General features: G+C 38.2%; 2 protein-coding genes across 2 annotated transcripts; one reads left to right on the plus strand and one right to left on the minus strand.

The window, feature by feature from the left end:
- The first annotated feature begins 1,777 nt into the window (after positions 1–1,777).
- On the plus strand, positions 1,778–5,861 carry LOC109205276 (DExH-box ATP-dependent RNA helicase DExH18, mitochondrial). The gene is made up of 2 exons (XM_019367965.1): positions 1,778–4,265; positions 5,189–5,861. The coding sequence occupies exons 1-2, from the start codon at positions 2,044–2,046 to the stop codon at positions 5,244–5,246; spliced, it is 2,280 nt and encodes a 759-aa protein (XP_019223510.1). The 5' UTR covers positions 1,778–2,043; the 3' UTR covers positions 5,247–5,861.
- Positions 5,862–6,768: 907 nt separating this feature from the next.
- Positions 6,769–14,293, minus strand: LOC109205277 (NADH dehydrogenase [ubiquinone] iron-sulfur protein 1, mitochondrial). Its single transcript, XM_019367966.1, has 5 exons — positions 13,792–14,293; positions 11,804–12,050; positions 10,481–10,775; positions 9,239–9,613; positions 6,769–8,063 (listed from the first exon to the last, which is right to left on the minus strand). The coding sequence occupies exons 1-5, from the start codon at positions 14,195–14,197 to the stop codon at positions 7,167–7,169; spliced, it is 2,220 nt and encodes a 739-aa protein (XP_019223511.1). The 5' UTR covers positions 14,198–14,293; the 3' UTR covers positions 6,769–7,166.
- Between the last annotated feature and the right edge of the window lie 7,164 nt (positions 14,294–21,457).

Here is a 21,457-nt window from a genome sequence, read left to right on the forward strand (position 1 = left end):
TGGGTTCATTAATAGATAGGACCATTTGGGATTCGGAATTGATCTTGTTTGGTGTGACGAAAGTGTTGGAATTCTTAGCCGTTTGCTCCACAAATGCTTGTGGGGTGATATAGGGGAATTAATACGTATGGATACTAGGTTGTTTTCCTCCACTTCCTGGGTTAGTAACTTATCCTTGAACGAATGGATTGGTGAAGATGAGATAGGTGTGCAAATGTATGGAGGTTTTGGAGGGATTTGATTAATAGGTCGGTGGACATGGCTGATTGATGTCATTCTCAAATTATTTGCAGAAATAGTAATCTTGACACCTATGCCATTGTAGAATTATTAAAGCTCATTTATAGATAGGCCACTTTTAGTAGAAGTAACTTTGGTAAAAAATTCCCAAAATACAATGTTGTTATTTAAGAAAAGAATTTGAGATTTAATACTTGCAATAGCTTATAGTAGATTTTATTAATAACTTAATGATACATAATTTATGCTACTTTACAGTTTCAGCAATAAGTTGTAATCTCCTTACTCGCAACAAAATATCAGCATTTTATTTTTATTTTCGCTGTCAATAGAATATTATCTTCCAAAATTAAATGGAAAATTTGCTTATGATTGAGAAAAAGATTCTCCCGAATTTTAGTTTCTTGCACTAGAATATTTTCTCCACAAGAAAAATAAAAGTTAATAACACACTTCTCATTATTAACTTTTATCATTATCATTATTATTATATCACCACCACAAAAACATTCTAACATAAATTGAGATTGGGATCGATTATATAAACCATATTTTATCCGGTTAAGCTCAACCTCTTAATCATCATCGTACTAAATAAAAGTAAAAGTAAAAATTAATTTAAATATATCCAAATAATAATAATAATAATAATAATAATAAGTTATTGTATCCAAATAAGTTAAATATATCCAAATAATAAAATAAGTTATTATTATTATTATTATTATTATTATTATTATTATTATTATTATTATTATTATTATTAATTTCAGAGACATCCCTCACGTTTCGCTCTATCACACTAACCTCCCTCATGGTTTAAGATATTACACATGCTTCCTTTATTTTGGTTTCTTTATAACAATTCTTTTAATTAATTTATTATTAATATAAAATTTTGTAATATGACTATCCTACCCTTTAAAATACAGTTTTTAATTTAATTATTTTATAAACAAGGAGGTTAAAAGCTAAATCCTAAATCTGTTGAAACCATTAACAGCCGACAACACCTATGATTTACGCTGCCATAATCCAGATATTCCAAACTATCATCGGGATGAAGGTGGATTGCTATATAGACATTGCTTTTGTTACGGTCAATATGTTAACTTTTCTGGAAATTGTTCATTATGTCTTCTCTTCCTATGAAAGTTTAGATTATATTTTTTCCATGCCTAATGAAACAGACTTGATATGTTCCATACAGAATGAACTTGATTCCTATCCAAGAGCTCTAATAATCATTTTTATCTATTAAACCTTTTAGCTTTCAACCTTCTTATTTATAAAATTAATTATGTAAATAACAAATTATATTTGAAAGGCAATTTAGTCAGACCATAATTTTTGATATTAATAACAAATAGATTAAAAGAATTGTTAGGAAGAAATCAAAATACGGGAGGTAAGCACAATATGGTAAACCACAAGGGAGGTCACTGCGATGGAGCAAAACATGACAAAATTATCCCTTATTGTTATTATTATTATTATTATTATTCGTACCCGAAGCTATACTCAACCGCCTGTGAGAAGCAATTTTTTGTTTTTCTTTTTTCTCCACTGTATTTCCAACCTCCTTTCATAGGGTTTTTGGTGTGTCCCAAACTTCACCACTCTTTTCCCTCCAATCCTGCTTCTCTTTTCAATCCTTCCGTCTTCTTCGAGGTATGCTTCTATTGCTAATGCAATAACTCCCTAATTCTTATTTTCCTACCTTGTAATTTTTAGCTTCTCTATAAATTTAACTTTTTGCTCTATGCATATTGCATTCTTAAAGCAATAATCTTTTATCTCCTAATGGCAAGAGGACCAGCAAGAAATCTCCTTTATCTCTATTTATCCAATAATAACAGTTCAAAGTTTAGATTTTTTTCAGTCTCCAGTAGATTCCTACATACCCATTTCACAGAACCAAAAAAAATCCAAGATTTTCACATTTGTGGACACCCTTTACCAACCCCACCTCAATTTTCACCTTTATGGTTTAATCAGTGGAAAAGGTTTGATCTTTTTAATTTTTATGGACACCCTTTTTCCACAGTGGTGGAAAATGAAGATAATGAATCAGAACTTTGTAATTTGGATGTGGAAGAGAATGAGTGTGAAAATGGAACATTAGGGTCTGAGAAAAGATTGAATTTTGTTCAAATAGCTAGTCGTGATCCGGTCGAAATATATAAGGAGCTTAGGGGTGCTTCTAAGGGGGAAAAGCAAACGCGAGCCGATTGGGATGTTTTGATTGAGATATTTAGATGTTTTGCTAAGTCCGGATGGGCTTCGAATCAGGCTTTAGCTGTGTATATTGGTGCTGCATTCTTTCCTACAGCAGCGCATAAATTTCGTAACTTTTTCTTTAAGAAGTGCAAGGCTGATATTGCAAAGTACTTAGTGTCGCTTGGTCCGTGCATTGAGGCTGAAAAGTTTCTGTTTCCGATCTTCGTGGAGTTTTGCTTAGAAGAGTTTCCTGATGAGATAAAATGCTTCAGGAAAATGGTTGAGTCGGCGGATTTGACAAAACCTCATACTTGGTTTCCATTTGCCAGGGCGATGAAACGCAAGATCATATATCACTGTGGTCCCACAAATAGTGGTAAAACATATAATGCATTGCAAAGGTTCATGGAAGCGAAGAAGGGAATTTATTGTAGTCCTCTAAGATTGTTGGCTATGGAGGTTTTCGATAAGGTGAATGGATTAGGAGTATATTGTAGTCTTCTTACAGGGCAGGAGAAGAAGCATGTCCCATTTTCTAATCACGTTGCCTGCACGGTTGAGATGGTTTCAACTGATGAGATGTATGATGTAGCAGTTATTGATGAAATCCAAATGATGGCGGACTCGCATAGAGGTTATGCATGGACAAGGGCTCTACTAGGGTTAAAGGCGGACGAGATACATGTTTGTGGAGATCCAAGTGTACTGGATATTGTTCGCAAAATCTGTTCTGAAACTGGGGATGGGTTGGTAGAACAACATTATGAGAGGTTTAAGCCGTTGGTGGTTGAAGCCAAGACTCTTTTAGGTGATCTGAAAAACGTGAGGTCCGGGGATTGTGTTGTTGCTTTTTCAAGGAGAGAAATATTTGAGGTTAAATTGGCGATTGAGAAGCATACTAATCACCGTTGTTGTGTAATATATGGTGCCTTACCACCAGAAACTCGAAGACAGCAAGCTACCTTGTTTAACGATCCGAACAATGAATTTGATGTCTTGGTTGCCAGTGACGCAGTCGGTATGGGTTTAAACCTGAACATTCGAAGAATCATCTTCAACACCCTATCAAAGTACAATGGTGACAAGATTGTTCCTGTTCCCTCGTCACAGGTGAAGCAGATTGCGGGAAGAGCTGGTAGAAGGGGAAGTCGCTATCCTGAAGGATTAACCACCACTTTACAGCTGGAGGATTTAGACTATTTAATCGAGTGTCTGAAGAAGCCATTTGACGAAGTTCACAAAGTTGGGCTTTTTCCTTTCTATGAGCAGGTTGAGTTATTTGCGGGGCAAATTCCAAACTCTACATTCTCCGAGCTGCTTGATAGGTTTGGTGAAAATTGCCGTTTGGATGGTTCTTATTTCTTGTGCCAGTATAACCACATAAAAAAGATAGCTAATATGCTGGAGAAAGTTCAAGGATTATCTCTTGAAGATCGTTTCAATTTTTGCTTTGCTCCTGTTAACATTAGAGACCCAAAAGCAATGTACCATCTTCTGAAGTTTGCGTCATCGTATGCACAAGAACTGCCTGTTAATATAGCAATGGGCATGCCAAAATGTTCTGCTCGTAATGATTCGGAGCTCTTGGATCTCGAGACTAGGCACCAAGTGTTGTCCATGTATATGTGGTTATCTAATCACTTTGAGAACGACAAATTTCCATATTTCAAAAAGGCTGAGGCAATGGCAACAGGGATTGCTGAGTTACTAGGTGAATCACTAGCAAATGCTCGGTGGAAGCCAGAGTCAAGGAATTCCGGGAAACAAAAAGGCCAGGAGAAGGATGGTGGTAATGAAAGGCCAAGGTCAGTTGTTAAGTTCGACTGAGTTCTTCTTTGTCTGTAATTGATTATTTCTTTCTTGACTTTATTTGAGCAATTTAAGTAATATACGCAAAATGACATCTAAATTATGCTGGATGAGTCAAACTCATGCCCCTCTAATGAATTGGTAAAGGCAATTGTTACCTTTTACTTTATTTTTGGTAGTTTGTTATGATCACCTAATTATCACTTAACGAGATACTTCCAAAATCATTGCAATTGTGGAGGTGTTGTGATTGGCCATTCAAACTTTTTCATCTTTACTTTTCATTTTCCGCTGAAGTATTAAAAATTTGTAGCTTTAATATCTGATTCTGTAACCTGGCCCTGGGCATAGAAGTGAGTTGGTCATTTTAATTCGTTTTCCTTGAGATTCCTATGGCGAAAAGCAATGGTTAATACGAGTGATTCTAGAGGTAAAATCAGTGAGTACATTTTACTGCACTTTAGTACTGGGTTTCTTATTCCTTGTACTCGATACCATGCTTGCAAAGACCAATGCAATTTATTCCTGGTAGGACCCGCTTCTTCTTCTAACCAGCATGAGAGAGGAAAAGGCTGCGGGGCCACAGGAATCGGGATCTTGCTTGACGCTAACAGAATCTTATTTGCATTAGAAGTATATTGCATGAAGAGATAATAGGTTGAGGAGGTGCATTTATGTCTTTGCTTAATCTTATATCATTTCCAAAATTTACTCCTCATATACAAGTCATTCACAGAAAGGCCTTTAGAAGTTTATGTCAATCTTTTGTTACTCAAACAATTTACAGTTAAAGTTATGTTTGTTGTATACTTTGTTTATCTTATTACCTTATGCAACTATATGCAATATACATATTTTACCTGCGAGAGCGAATTCTAAGATGTCAGGAATTTGTTTATTCATTTGATTTCATTTTCAGGAGAAGTCAGGAAACACCTTTGTCTCAACAGCAGCAGCTGGAGAAGGTTGCTGCATAATACATCTAGTTTGGTGGTTCTTGTACTATAGACTTGTACGGGCATCCGGTAAAGCAGATAGTCTTGTACAGCTCCCAGATATAGTAGACTAGACTTGGAATATGACAAGCAAGAAGACGCAAGCTTCGTCCAGATGTTATCGCGTTTAGGTCCCTGCAAGGGTGCATTGTTATTTTTTAGCGTAAATTCACATGTTTAGTCATGATGCATCGTGTTTTTATTAAAGGAATGAAAGATTCGCAACAGAGGGTCTCTACTAAACTGACTTGTTCAATCATTGACTACTGGAGTGAAGCTAATGGAGATTTAATGACTTAAAGAGTATGTGATCCGAATACATAGAAGCTGCGTCAAAATCTAGCAACATCAGAATCGAGGGAAGGTGGAGGATTCTGATGCTTAGTACGTTTATTTGTTAGGTGAGCTTTACTTTATCATGGCCACTGATGACTATTGGATGAAAGCCTCATATGTAGTTCATCTCAAAGGTCTCATATGTAGTTGTGCTATGTATAACATGCATATTTATTGTTGTGAGTTCTGAGGGAATTCTCTGAACATTTCTGGCTCTGTGATAAAGAATAATGGCTAAAAGCTTGATCTTTTCCTGTGGAATTGTCTTTGCTTTTACCTATTTTGGAATTTGATGTGTGTGTGAATTAGGAGGTTTTCTGGCACGTAACATTGCAAACGCTTACATGTAATTGATGTGGCTAGGAAGGTAAATACTTACCTGCATCTGATATTTACACCTAAAATTTATCAATTTACCAATGGTTAAATGATTTGAGGTGACAGTATTTTTCAATAAACCATGATAAAGTGATAGAAGTTCATGTGTTAATAATCCATATTATGCACCTATTGGTTTAATGTAAACATTTAGTGCAGGTAAATTTTTATGGTCTAGGTGGTTATGTTTTGAAGCAAAAGTGATAGAAGTTCATGTGTTAACACAAGTTATATCTACTAGTTTTATGTGAGCATTAGGTGCGATTAAGTTTTATCGGTTAGGACACTACTATTTGAAGCAGATGTATTACCACAATAATAACAATTACGTGTCAATCTCAAACAAGTTAGAAAGATTTTTCTTCATCCGGGGTTCATTCATTATGAACTAAAAAGTGGTTGGCTGATTAGTGAGGTCTTAAAAACGTCATAGAATTCATGATCGGCCATTCCATTTTTGCTTTCAGCAAGTAGGCGACGCGAATCTATGCTTTCTATCTTTCAAACGGATACCAATTGCTTGGATGCCTTTGAAAGCCTCGAGATGACTTGCAGAAAAAATTCTTTCTGGGTTTGTCTTGTGTCTCCGAAACAATTGGTCCATTTATTGATGGGCAAACGACGGGGATTGAACCCGCGCGTGGTGGATTCACAATCCACTGCCTTGATCCACTTGGCTACATCCGCCCCTACCCACGCACAGGTTAGAAGTCTCTATCTACGATCAGATCCTTTCTGAACTCCCCTATGACCACTTATCAAAGAGACATATTGAAAATAAGTTTAAGAATAAATAAGTTCAAGAATGAGCTTAACAACCGCAATTATGATTTATGAAAGACAAACTCCTAACTGGATAATATAGTTTAGCAGTCTGCTGAATTGAGGCAATGTCTTATTTTGTTGAAGAAGAGTTTCTTCAGTTTCATATACCCCAGCTTCTCCTATCTTAGTGTGTAAAACTCAAGAACACAGCAAACCTGCTGATTAAATTACAGAAAAAGGTACAAACCAGAGACCCAAGTTATGGTGCCATTTATGAGAACATTCACTGTGGCACATCAATTTACAGTCTTCTCTGCTCTCTTCTTTTGATCCCAATACAAAGAATCCATCAACTTTAAAACTGATAACACTGGCAGGAAAAAGTGAACGAAAAATCTTATTACAGGTATCGAAACCCGATGCTCATTTCCTTAGCAAGGCACTACACTGAGCCATAATCTTTGAGGCCCTAGTAATTGCATCAGTCATGTAGAAGTTCTCCACAGCAGGGGTGAATGGAGTTGAACTTACTTTTTGGCTGACCTCAGGTCTCAAAGCAGTTGAGAATGTGGCTGGTGTTCTCTCATCCAATTCTAGGAGATTTGGTGCCACTGTCCCAATTCGAGATCGGATTGCCCCTAGACTATCATAGGGTAATCCAATACCTGCGACCTCAGATAACGCTCTGATTATCTTCCAATCATCCCTGGAATCACCAACAGTAGGAACGGCTGGCAGTGTGATCTGAGCACATCCTTCTGTGTTTTCATATATTCCTTCTTTCTCGGTGAAAGCAGATGCCGGCAAAATCACATTGGCACGATATACACCACGATCACCATGGTGACCTTGGTATACCACAAAGGCGTCATCTGGAAGTTTGTCCAAGCTCACATCATCAGCACCCATCAAATATACAAACTTCGCAGAATCAATGCATTTTTCAGATTCAGGCACAAGTCCAAGATCAAGAGCGGCAGCTTGGGCAGCATTCAGCAGCAACACGTTTAGTCCATTCCAATCAGATCTCACAACATTATTGTTCTTCGCAATAGTGTCAACAGCAGCGAAAACAGCATCCTTGTCCTCTCGGTCAAACACACCAGCACCGACGATGATGACTGGGTTCTTAGCATTTTTAAGAGCCGAGGAGAAGGGGTGGCGGCCCTCAGCAATTTCAACCAGTGTTTGAGGGTCTGTTCCAAGATGTTGATGATCGTAGTTGAAATCAGCAGCAGCCCCAATATAACCCACCTTAGCATTATTTGCTCTAACTGTTTTGTGTATTCTGGCATTCACCATAGCAGCTTCCACCCTTGGCTGGAATTCAAGAAGTCAATCACCAATAAAGGATGAAAATAATAGATATGCAGCTAGCTGAAGACAATAAATAAATGTGCAACATTGCCACAAAAAGAACCTAGGTACCCGAGTTACCCCCAAAAATTGCAACGTTCAAGTACCATTATCCACACTTCATTAGACTCAATGTCGTTAAAGTTGCACCGGACTACACAAGATTTCCAGATGAATAAGGTAGGGTATTAGTATATCTAATTTAGATGTGACCCCAGTGAGAAAACTTCTTAAATGCTTTGATGTTCCACATATTCTTCACACCTCCCTGCTCTTTCCTCATTGAATAACTTCATGTAATAACATACCATCAATGATTTCTCTATTTCCCCCCTGCCAGACCACCTCCCCCCCCCCCCCCACCCAAAAAAAAACAACCTCGTCTTCTTTAGAGCTATCATCAGGGGCGTATCTAGCCTTATGGTACCGGGTTATTCTGAACCCAGTCCCAGTACTTCTTAACGTGGAGCATAATTTACGTATAAAAATTCATTAAAACTGTAGCAAATAGTAGATATGAACCCATAACTTTAGAAATATAATGGGTTTAATGCTAAAAGACTTTGAGATTGAACCCATATGGTTTAAATCCTGGAACCGCCTCTGACGATCATTGATTTTTCTTTGAACTCTACAATATTGCATTCTCAGTACTTGATGTTATTTATTTTGTTTTAAGGAAAGGAGAGGAAGGGGGAAGGGAAAACTCTCTCTGAGTCTGAGTCTGAGTCTGAGAGAGAGAGAGAGAGACAAGTTTTTCCTATCAGTGTAAAAGTGAAAGCTGAAAGTTTTATCAATTGAAAGAATTTATGCTCTTACCATGACAAGACTAATCTAAATTGAAAAAAGGCATTACCATGAGATGTTTCTCTCAACTGGCTACAGCTAAAACTTTTCGGTGATAAGGAAACAATTAAACTTGGCTAAAGCTAAATCTACCCATCCCTCCCCCAAAAGAACACCCTGGCATGCCTTTACTGTATCTGGACAAGTGTGCCAACAGGGAAAGGGGTAGGAGACATGGATACAGGAAGTGAATGAAAAATCATGGACTTTCTCAATCAACTATGGACACATTTAAAATATCAGACAACTGCCCTTGCGAAATTACAACCAACCAAATGCTTACAAACATTTACCTGGGTTCCAACCAAGAGGAAAACATCTGCTTTCTCCAAGCCACTGATGCTGGTATTCATAATGTATCCAGAACGAAGGTCAGCATTTGGTTGCGTGCCATTCCCTTCACAAAAGATGTTGTTTGACCCCATTTTGTTCAAAAGATCTTTCAGTGCCATCATGGATTCAGCATCAGACAGCTTTCCTGCAACACCGACGATTTCCTCTGGCTTAATTTGATGCATGACTTCAGCAACAATAGCTAGGGCATCTCGCCAACTCACTGCCTTAAATCGTCCATCAGCACCACGGATCATGGGGTCATTCAGTCTTTGCCTCTTCAGACCATCATAAAAGAATCGTGTTTTGTCTGATATCCATTCCTCGTTGATGTCCTGCGCCATTATGTGCAGCAACTCACTGTTTTAATTTACAATGGAAGGCAAAGGAAAAAACACAATAATATAAACAATAATTCAGAATTCTACTATCAAGAAGCGACAGATTTTCCTTTCAGTACAGTTCCAAAAATTGTCAACGTCCAAGACTATGGAAGTGCAGAGGTTCAGAGGAAAAAAGCACATAAAGAAAAACCACCAAGGGATCCGATTCACATCAACGATGTATTCACAGTTAATACTGAATCTCATAGATATATTTCCTTTCACTGAAAGAAGCATGCTTCTTGAATGGTTAAGCGCAAAATGAAGGGTGAAATGGCCATTATACTTGCACGGCTGCATTCCACTGAATGCAAATGAGAAGGATGGAAAAACAGGAAGCTACAACCTTAGAGAAGCAGAAATCATTTTTAGTCAGTACATCATTCAACCTCTATTGCGCTAGTTACACCTCCTTTCAGAATCAGGTGCAGCCTCTTCACCTAAGCTTTTCTTTTTCCAAAATAAAGTCTCTCACTTATTAGCTTCTTAGCTAACAATAAGAGATTAGGTCACAGAAATTATCAATTTTTTTTAGATTGAACACAAATGATCAAATTTAACTAAACAACGAAGAGAAGATGGCAGAGCCTTGGAAAACACTCCACTTATGCACAAGCACTGTGGAAACAAAAAAATGATTTAAACCACCCTCACAGCTTGGCTACCCACACATACTAAAAAGTGGAAAAACCTCCAACCAGAACAAAGTGCAGGCATTCAAGACAACCAGGTGATAGGCATGAATATGATAATCCATGTATTAGCACCACTAAACATTTCAAAGAGGAAAGACATAAGAAAAATAATAAAGTGCAGTACCTCGTTTAATCGCGGTACAACACGCATGACCTCCGGACCTCTACTATCAATTCGAATGTTAGAACCAACGGCATCAGTCACATCAATGCTTTCTGTGCCCTTTAGCTCCCAATTTCTGGCTTTAAAGGCAAAAGGTTTTGAGGTAAGGGCTCCAACTGGACAAATATCAATCACATTCCCTGAAAGTTCACTTGTCATAAGTTTTTCAACATAAGTTCCAATTTCTTCTCCACTACCACGACCCAACATTCCAAGGTCCTCTGTTCCAGCTACTTCTGTAGCAAACCTGACGCACCTGTTACACCAACAGCAAAAAATTACAGGATACTGTGCAAGAGATATAAAATGCAGAAGCAAGTCTTTACTAATCCTCATGCATCTAAAGCTCAAACCCAACAAATATTTGTTGCACTCAATCTCTCACAACTGCCCCAAAGTTTTCTTATAGCTATAGCACCAAAGAGGTCAAATTTAGCAGTTATCAATGGGAAGGAATAACTTAAAAGGGCATAACCATATTGGAGAAATGAAGAATATAAATCATTCTGTTGTAGGACGGTATATATAGCAAAATATGAATGTAACATTCTATGAATTACGCAGATTAGGAGAAAAAATGAAAAAGACAGACTGGCGTTTTCTGCTAGGCTACTGGCACTATGCAAAAGTTCCTGTAGTTTTTTGAGAAAGACTGACACTAAGCAGAAGTTCCTATAACACATCAATGTTCACTAGAATTACCATATCCATCTTATTAGGCTACCTCCTTCATTTGTCTTTTATTTTTTGGGTAAGATATTAGACTGACTCTTCTTCAAACCTTTCTTAATAGAAATCACATATATAAGGGAAAACCTACAAGTTTTTTCATGAGATTTGGGAACCATAAATAAAATACAATATTGACGGTTACTTGTGTTACATCAACTCAAGATATGCGTACGATTCAGGATGCGGGTGAATGTAACTACCCAATATACATCTGTACCTTTTTTCTATTTTAATCTATTTTAAAACCTGCACAAAGTACCTAACTCAAGTCACACCCGCTTGACCCAGGTACATCATGGCACATGAAGGATCCATGCAGCATAGACTTGGCATCTCACAAATTTCAAAATAGTTTTTTTTTTAAAAGAAAAAGTGGACACTTTTCATAGTCCGACCACAGTGCCAGTCAAACCCACACTTACAACAATAGTTATCAAGTTTTGGTCCCGTACGTCAAAGTTGATTTGAAACTTCACATCACAAAATAAGTTGAACCACTCACATTTTACGTTTGACAAATAACACTGGTAACGGTAAGAATCAAACACAGACCTTGTACACTGGATGCACCGGGTCATCACAGTCTTCACCAGTGGGCCCAAATTCTTGTCGACCACAGACCTCTTCATTTCAGTGAAACGCCCGCGGTCTGAGCCAAAGGCCATAGACTGATCTTGGAGATCACATTCTCCTCCCTGATCACAAATTGGACAATCCAGTGGATGATTCATAAGCAAAAACTCCATGACTCCTTCACGAGCCTTTTTGGCAATAGGTGTATCTGTCTTGATTTTCATTCCTGTAAGAATAATCTCCAGATAAATTTGCAATCCAAGGAACAGATGGAAAAGCAAACAATAATATGCCAATAATAGCTCAACACTAACTATGAATAGATCAGCCACCGTGAGAATCGTCAAATGGCTAGTGAACAACAACAACAACAGTTCAAGATGTTACTAAGCTAATGAAAACCATACCTATAGAAAAAAATCAAAAAGTACCAGCTATCTATAATTCTTCAAAGGGGAAAATTGAAGAAAATAAAGGGCCATAGAAACTGTCTTGACCAAAACTCAATTAATATTTAGTACCGACCCAATGCAGGTAATATTACCACTCAAGAGCATACAGGCTCAAATGAACATATCACTATATATATGGTTCTGTTAGCTACAATTGTAAGCTAAAAAGCTCTATTTTTGTCCTTTCTTTTTCCTGGGATCAAAAGACGGTCTTTTTCAGTTGACCCTTGGTACAACTATATAATTGCACATATGGTTACCAGCACTTCATGAGTTTGAGGCATATAAACAGCCTCTTTTGGAGAAATACAATGAGAAGATTGCATATGTACTTTTTCTTTTCTTTTTTTGATTTGCACCGGGTGTCCGAGTCCCTAAGAGCCCCGACTAATCCCGGGGGTGCACAGGCCCTCGGCAAGGAGTTTCCGGCAAGTGCACAACGGTTAATTCAGGATTTACCCAGTCCGATGGCCCTGAGAAATTGTTTGCACCCAGTGGGTTTCGAACTTGAGACATTTAAAGGGAGCAAACCCCAAGGCTCAAGTCTATTGCCACCAGGCCAACCCCTGAGGGTTAGATTGCATATGTACTTAACTGAGAGCACTTCTTTTAATATTTTTTTCTTTCTAAAAAAAAGCACCAATCCAATATTACCACTCAAGGAAACACACCCTCAACACCCAAAGATGTGGCCTAGTGGTCAATAAAGTAGGCAAGAAACATGAGGTCTCAGATTCAGTTCTGAGAGGAGACAAAAAACACGAGGTGATTTCTTCCCATTCTATCCACCCATTCTATCCATTACTTGGTACCTGTTGTTGGTGGGAGGCAACAAGTATCTGGTGGAATTAGTTAAGGTGCGCACAAGCTGGCCCGGACACCGTGGTTTGTCAGAAAAAACCTCAAATGAACATATGATCACCATTATCATCCCATATTGTCTGCTTCGGTTAAGCAGAAGATATTAAGCAGGAAATCTCTCTATTCATTTATTTCCTTATTTTCTCACATGTCCAAATAGAACCGAATAGATATCGTGAATTGTCATAGCCGACCCAACAAATTAATGTATTATGTAAAAAAGACGTTTTTGAGAGCTTAAACAAACATTTAAAGCATCAAATTGAGCATAGAAATCCAAAGGGATTTAAGTTGTATACACTCACATTGTAATGATGTGTTTACACTATCAGTGAACTATAACATGTGATAGTAGATTAGCTATTATTTTTACAATTTTACCAGATTGCCAATTACCCCCTTTATCTGATGCACTTTCTTTTTAATTTGTTTCTCTCATTTATAATCACATAAATATCTATGGCTTGTTTTAGGATGACGAGTTTCAAAAGGCTTACTTTCTTACTTAAGGTGTGTTCAGCCAAACATCATCACATAAAATGGGATAGAGGGAGTATTAAAAAGACGTTTTTAGAGCTACAATAAGCATTTAAGCATCAAATGGAGTATAAAAATCCAAATACAAATCGAGATCAATAAACTAATCGGTATTACCTGGAAGTGCAGGCATGGCACAAGAAGCAACAGGCTTAGGAGATTTCTCAACCTCAACAAGACACATCCGGCAATTCCCAGCAATACTTAGCCTGCTATGGTAACAAAACCTAGGGATATCAACTCCAGCAATTTCACAAGCTTGAAGTACAGTCATGCCCTTAGGGATTTTGACCGGGTACCCATCCACAAAGACCTCGATGACGTCATCCGGGTTAGGGAAATGAACTCGGGCCCCACCAACCGGGCTCCGATCTGACGGTACGGATGCTGGTGCCGTTGCTGCGGCGGCATCGGCGTTGTTGAGTTCCGGTGTGGAGACGATGGTGCGGAGTACGGAATTGGTAGGGTTACGGAAGATTCTAGAAGATCGTAGGGCTCGAGAAGCGAGTAACCCTAATCCCATTGTGAGAGATATAGATATCTTCTTCAGTTGTGAAATGGAAATGAGGAGAGTATTTGGAGTGTGGAGAGCAGATGTGCTACGTTTGGTTTCAACGAGCAGGGAAATTTGTGGGAATGGAGTTCGGGTCGGTTTGCAAGCGGATTGGGCTTTAAGTAAAATGGCCCACTAGTATATGGGCTTAAGTGTATACAGTGGAGGGGTGATTTTTAAAAAGGAATTTTTTCCTATCTATACCATATATGAAATTTTATTACCAAAAATGTGCATAGTATGTAAATTACCCGCCCAGTCCACGTTTTACCTACAAATTTTGTACCATTCGTCTATTAGGTATTAAAAGGGCAGAATATTCCCTAAAAAACGTGCTAAAATTAAGGAGAGAATCCTGGTATTAATTGATTCTACATTAAATTCAATTTTTAAAAGGGAAAGGAGATTTCTCATCTGCGTATTTTTCTCCAGAACTACAATTCAAATTCTCGAGAAAAAAAAAAGAACGAACAGTTACAAAAATTACGAACAGATTCAACTACGAACAGATTGGACGAATTGAATTCAAATTGTAGAATTCAAATTTTCGAGTTTCAACAACTCAAAGTTGATAAAATCTGTTTTTCGTGGTTTCTTCTCTCAAATTGTCGCTCATATATATCTGTTCTTCATCTTTTCTTCTCTCAATATAGAAATCCAAAAAAACATCAACAACAACAAGAAATCATGTCCAAATCGCAATCATGCTACAATTTTAATGGGATTTGGGATAACTATGGCGGATTTAGAGATTTTGAAGTTAATGCCATTGTGGTAGATGAGAATGCAAAATCCCAATCATGCTACAATTGAATGGGAAAAATCTGATTATAAAAAATGGGTCTCATCTACAAAATTTCTACAAAAAAACTACAAATCAGTTTTAGTATTGTATAAAGGTGTACTATTTTTAAGGGTATCTACAAAGTTACTACATTTATACTACAATTAAACTACAATCTATGTTGAAACAAAAATGTTGACTACAAAATTTTCTCTTCATCTACAAAATTTCTTCAAATAAACTACAAATCAGTTTAAGTATTGTATAAAGCTGTATTGTTTTTAAGAGTATCTACAAAATTACTATTAATTGATTGTACATTAAAAAATGGGTCTCATCTACAAAATTTCTACAAAAAAAACTACACATCAGTTTTAATATTGTATAAAGTTGTACTGTTTTTAAGGGTATCTACAAAGTTACTACATTTATTCTACAATTAAACTACAATCTATGTTGGAAAAAAAACGTTGACTACAAAATTTTCTCTTCGTCTACAAAATTTCTTCAAAAAAACTACAAATCAGTTTAAGTATTGTATAAAGCTGTATTGTTTTTAAGAGTATCTACAAAATTACTATATTTATACTACAATTAAACTACAATTTATGTTGAAAAAAAATGTTGGCGGAGGAGAAGATTTTATAGTAAGAGAATAAGATAGGAAAAAAATGAAAGGAAGAAACGATTCAAAGAAGGGAGAGATTGACGGAAAGTTTCCAGAGAATTTGGGGTGGAATGTTTAGCTTATTTTGGGATCATTTTGATGGAATTTTGTTTGGTTATAGAAGAGGGGAAAATGGTAAAAAGAATGTGGGGTATGGGTAAAAACGTGGGTGGGGGTGAGGGGTTAGGAGAGAAAAACGTGGGATATATGGATACCTTTAATTAAGGAGTAAAAACTGCACATTAATTAGATATGGATACCTTTAATTAAGGAGTAAAAACAGCCCATTAATTAGGCCCTAGTATGGTATAGGATTGGTAATTTGGTATACTAAGTGTAATTTACTCAAACTTTAAACATGTAGGGTAAAAAGGTTTCCTATGTGGTATAGGAATGTAAAAATTCCTTTTAAAAATAGCCAGATTTACAATTGGTCGTTCAAAAATAGCCCAATTTCAAAAGTAATCGAAATTTAGCCACTTTTTATGTAAAGATAAATCTAAGCGAAAACGTTGTTCAAAACCCGAAAAATACTCCAGTATATTATGCTGGAGTTCCAACATAAGTATACTTGAACTCCAGCATATTATACTGGAGTTCCAGGATAGTATGCTGGAACTCCAGCATAATATGATGGAGTTCCTGCATAAATACACTAGAACTCCAGCATAATATACTAGAGTTCCAGCAAGTATAATGATCCAATATAATATACTATAGTTTGGAGCACCAGTACTCCAGTCTCCAGTATATTATACTGGAGCCAGCAAAGTATACCGATCCAGCATAATATGCCGATCCAGCATAATATGCTGGAGTTCATACACAAATGCACCGAACTCCAGTATACTATGTTGGACCGGTCTCTATTGCAGCAAAACGGTGGCTATTTTTCATTGACTTGGTAAACGCTGGCTATTTTTGATTGACCGGTCCAAAAATTGGCTATACCGTGAAATTTTGACACAGTGGAGTGGATTGGTACGACAAAAGATTGCGAAATACGACACTTATGGATGGTTTTTAAATTTTGACCCCCGCTTGTGTCACGCCCCAAACCGAGGGACATGACCGGCGCCCGGCCGGGTAGCCCCAGTCAAGCGAACCTGGGTGCCTTTCCTATCCTGCGCGTTACCCCATGTTTTCATTACTCAATATTCCAAGAATTAGCCATATATAATTAAGAATATTTTTTTTTTACAAAACATACATGCGTATATAGTAATTAATGAAGTTACCAAATTCATTGCCCAACGTGTAAAACATGGATTTATATAAGTTCATAACCCACGTCTATTATATACGGAGCCTCTAAAGATACAACAGGATAATACAGTACTCGCCGATAACAAGGCCCCGGCTATACCTTACACAAAACCTAAATAAAAGCTCCGGAAATAAAGCGGCCTGAGCCACGCAGGGCCCCGAGAGGAAAGGGGCTCACCAAAACAGCTGATGGAAGACGAAGGGGAGCTACGATCGATGGACTGGAGCACCTGCTACGGATCCACCTACAATCATAACACGAATGTAACGCCCCCGGCAAAAGGGACGTCAGTACATTTGAATGGTACTGGCATGTATAAACAAACTTTGCCCTGAGTAACCTCAAACCATACACAAGTAACAAACAATAAAGGAATCAACAATTAAGTACACACAAGGAAAAAATCAAGGCAAACAAGTTAACAATCTCTCCTTTTCCCCATCATCATTTCCACATCATTAATTTCACAATTTTTTCATATTTCATTTCAATAGTGATATCGATCACTTTCCACCCATATTACCTCGGCCATCCTTATTACCTCGGCCACCCTTATCACCACAACCCACACCTTATTACTTCGTGTTGCGGCGCGCAACCCGATCTCAACGAGCAATCACAATTCACAAGCAATACCATAACAATAACAATTCACAAGGACAACAACAACAAATCTCAAGGAACAGCAGCACAATTCACAAAGGATTTCCATATCTATCAATGTCATTTCCATCTTTTTCAACAGCCTAATGTACAATTTAAGTCACAACAATAATTTCCCACGACCAGCCACAAATGATATTACCACATTTGTTTCAATTGCACCGATTTCGATTCCTTTCCATCAGTTGTTCCACAGTTCTTACCACATAACACATTCACAATCACAACTTGGTTTATTGTCATCTACTTGCACTATCATATCGGAAGTCTTAACCAACAACGTTCAAGGCACATTAATTACATGAATTCACAAATATTTCACATAAGTAAACACATACTGCTCACAAAAGTTTAACTTCACAAATAATCCATGAAGATATCACATACCAAATATTTGAACACCAAACAAGGTGATTTTACAAAGGTCAAAGTTAGCCATACATACCTGGAGCCGAATTCCCTTTTTATTTCTACTTCTAACTTCACCAAAAGCCTAGCAATGCCAATCTAGTGTACAAATTACACATTCTTCTTAGAATCAAAATTTACAATCACTACTCGAACACATTTAGGTTATCAATTTCCTTTGTACAATTCTTACTTCTACCCAATCCCTCTCATCAGATTTTAGGTGCTAGAAGACATGCATGAGTGTTTAAACCCCTTATTATCAAGAATTAACGCATGGGACTTTCCCCCTCTCAATTAAATCTGAAAGTCAGTGAAAATGGGGTAGGGATTTTACCTATAGGAATGGGGATGAAGACACTTGCTTTGAAATTTCCTGGCCTAGATAGTTTGAGGAACAATTTTTGAAAAAGATAAACTTTCTCTCAAGAACCCCTCCTCCCTCTCTCTTGTTTTTGTTCAGAAGGTCGTTAAAAATGAGGGGTTGGGGGTGTTTTATAAAAAAGGGGTCGGGTGGAAATTTTTAGAAATCTGGGGCCGAGTCAGGTTTGAGGTTGCATTCTGCGATCGCAGACACGAAATGCGGTCCGCATAATGGACCGCAAAGAGTGTCCCAAAACCTGATTCCACTGTTGGGGTATGCGGCTGAAATGCGGTTCGCATACAAGGTTTGCGGTCGCATAATGCACCGCATTTTTGACCTTAAATTTGACTGACACATTGCCTTACTCTGCGGTGGAAATGCGGTCCGCATATCATTATGCGGTCGCATAATGGATCGCATCTTGACCTCAATTTTAACCAAACCACTGACTCACTATGCGGCAGGAATGCGGTCCGCATACTAGATTTGCGACCGCATTCTGGGTCGCAAATGGCATTTTTCTGGAAAACTGATTCTTTGATTTTTAAAAGCTTAGATCAATACCAAGGGTCCGAACCGCGGCGCACATTCCTAACACATATTCGGAGTCGACACCACAAGTTACTAGGTTTTGAGCCCAAATTTTTACGGGGCCTCACATCCTCCCCCACTTAAAATCTTTCGTCCCCGAATGAGGACCTATTTCAAAACTTTTCAGTATTTCAAAGATCAGTTGGTTTTGAAAACATGTTACGCAGATTCTCATTTTCACTATTTCCCATATTTTTAGAAAAAATTTTGCCAGAGTTTCCTTTGTAATTTGGACATCTCTGCCTGTCAGAGTGCCCCCGAAACACAATTTCAAGCACCATTACATAATTACAACCATCCCTACAACTGGCATACAATTTCCTGCCTCAACAATTGCACACACTGGATCACTTGTTATGTTTTGCTTATGAATCAGTCATCTCAATGAGTTTCACATAATTTAACCATTTCAACATACCACATGCATACAAGTACTTCATTACCATTTTACACAACCATTAATTGTCTACCCATCACAAGAGACTTTACAAAACTTTCATCTACCAAAAAGAGGTTCACATAACTTAAGACAATCACAACACCTATAATTCTTACACAACTAGAGGAACTTCACTAGCGTTTAGGAAGGAACCAATTCAGACACAATGATAGTTGTTTTAGAGATAAAAAAGTCATATAATTTCCCCTAAACTTGATCAAACAGATGGGGATATTTCTCTTTCATTTCTTTCTCCGCTTCCCATGTAGCTTCCTCAACTCGTTGACTTCGCCATAATACCTTAACTGAGGCAACTTCCTTATTTCTCAACTTACGGACTTGTCTATCAAGAATGGCAACCGGAACTTCTTCATACGACAACTCTTCATTAACCTCGATAGTCTTGACTGGCACGATGGTGGATGGATCTCCAACCACTTTCTTCAACATGGACACATGGAACACCGGGTGCACTAATGACATTTCGGGAGGCAATTCCAACCTATAGGCCACCTGCCCTATCCTTTGAACGATCTGATACGGCCCGACATACCTAGGACTCAACTTACCTTTCTTCCCGAAGCGCATGATTCCCTTCATAGGGGATACCCTCAAGAACACCCAATCATCAACTTGAAATTCCAATTCCCTTCGGCGAACATCCGCATAAGACTTTTGGCGACTCTGAGCAGTTTTCATCCTTTCCTGAATGACTTTAACTTTCTCCATAGCCTGGTGCACAAGATCTGGCCCTATCAGTTCTGCTTCACCCATTTCGAACCACCCAATCGGAGACCTACACCTCATTCCGTACAATGCCTCAAATGGGGCCATCTGAATGCTGGCATGAAAGCTGTTATTGTACGCAAATTCTATAAGTGGCAAGTGATCATCCAAATTACCTTTGAAATCCAAGACACAAGCCCGCAACATATCTCAAGCGTCTGAATAGTCCGCTCGGCCTGACCGTCAGTTTGCGGATGGAAAGCTGTGCTGAGATTCACCTGAGTACCCAAACCTTGCTGAAATTTCTTCCAAAAATTTGCTGTGAACTGGGCCTTCCGATCCGAGATAATAGAAAGTGGCGTGCCATGGAGCCTTACTATCTCCTTGATATACAACTTAGCATATTGTTCTGCAGTGTGGGTGGACTTGACTGGCAAGAAGTGAGCTGATTTGGTAAGTCGATCCACTATTACCCAAATTGAGTCGAATTTGTGCTGAGTGCGGGGTAACCCCACCACGAAATCCATGTTAATCATCTCCCATTTCCACATTGGTATTTCCATAAGCTGAGTTAACCCACCGGGCCGCTGATGCTCAGCCTTCACCTGCTGACAATTCGGACACTTAGATACAAATGTCCGCCACACCCCTCTTCATACCGTTCCACCAATAAACTTCCTTGAGATCATGATACATTTTCGTAGAACCTGGATGCACGGAGTACCTGGAATGATGAGCCTCTGCCATTACCCTCTCCCGAAGCTTATCCACATCCGGAACACATAACCTACCTTGACACCGCAAAATAGCATCTTCGCTGCTGAGTGAAAATGCCGAAGTCTTATTATTCAAAACTGCTTCCTTCATCTGAGCCAATGCTGGATCAATAAACTGTTTTTCCTTGACTTCCGCTACAAGTGATGATTCTGCTCCATTATGCACCATAACATTCCCCTCGTCTGATGTCGAAATGCAAACCCCCAAACTGGCCAATTGATAAACCTCCCGAGCCAAGGGCCTTTGATCCACTCCCAAATGAGCCAAACTACCCATAGATTTCCGACTGAGAGCGTCGGCCACCACGTTCGCCTTCCCTGGATGGTACAAAATGTTCATGTCATAATCCTTGAGCAATTCTAACCACCGCCCCTGCCTTAAATTCAGTTCTTTCTACTTGAACAAATACTGGAGGCTCTTGTGGTCTGAGAACACATCCACATGGACCCCATAAAGATACATTAGTTCTGAATTTAGATCATCGCTAATTAACTTTGGAAGACTAGTAACAGGATCAGCAGAAGCTTGTTTATTGTCCCCACAT

Source organism: Nicotiana attenuata, unplaced genomic scaffold (assembly GCF_001879085.1).
Source record: "Nicotiana attenuata strain UT unplaced genomic scaffold, NIATTr2, whole genome shotgun sequence".
In the NCBI taxonomy this organism is placed as follows: domain Eukaryota; kingdom Viridiplantae; phylum Streptophyta; class Magnoliopsida; order Solanales; family Solanaceae; genus Nicotiana; species Nicotiana attenuata.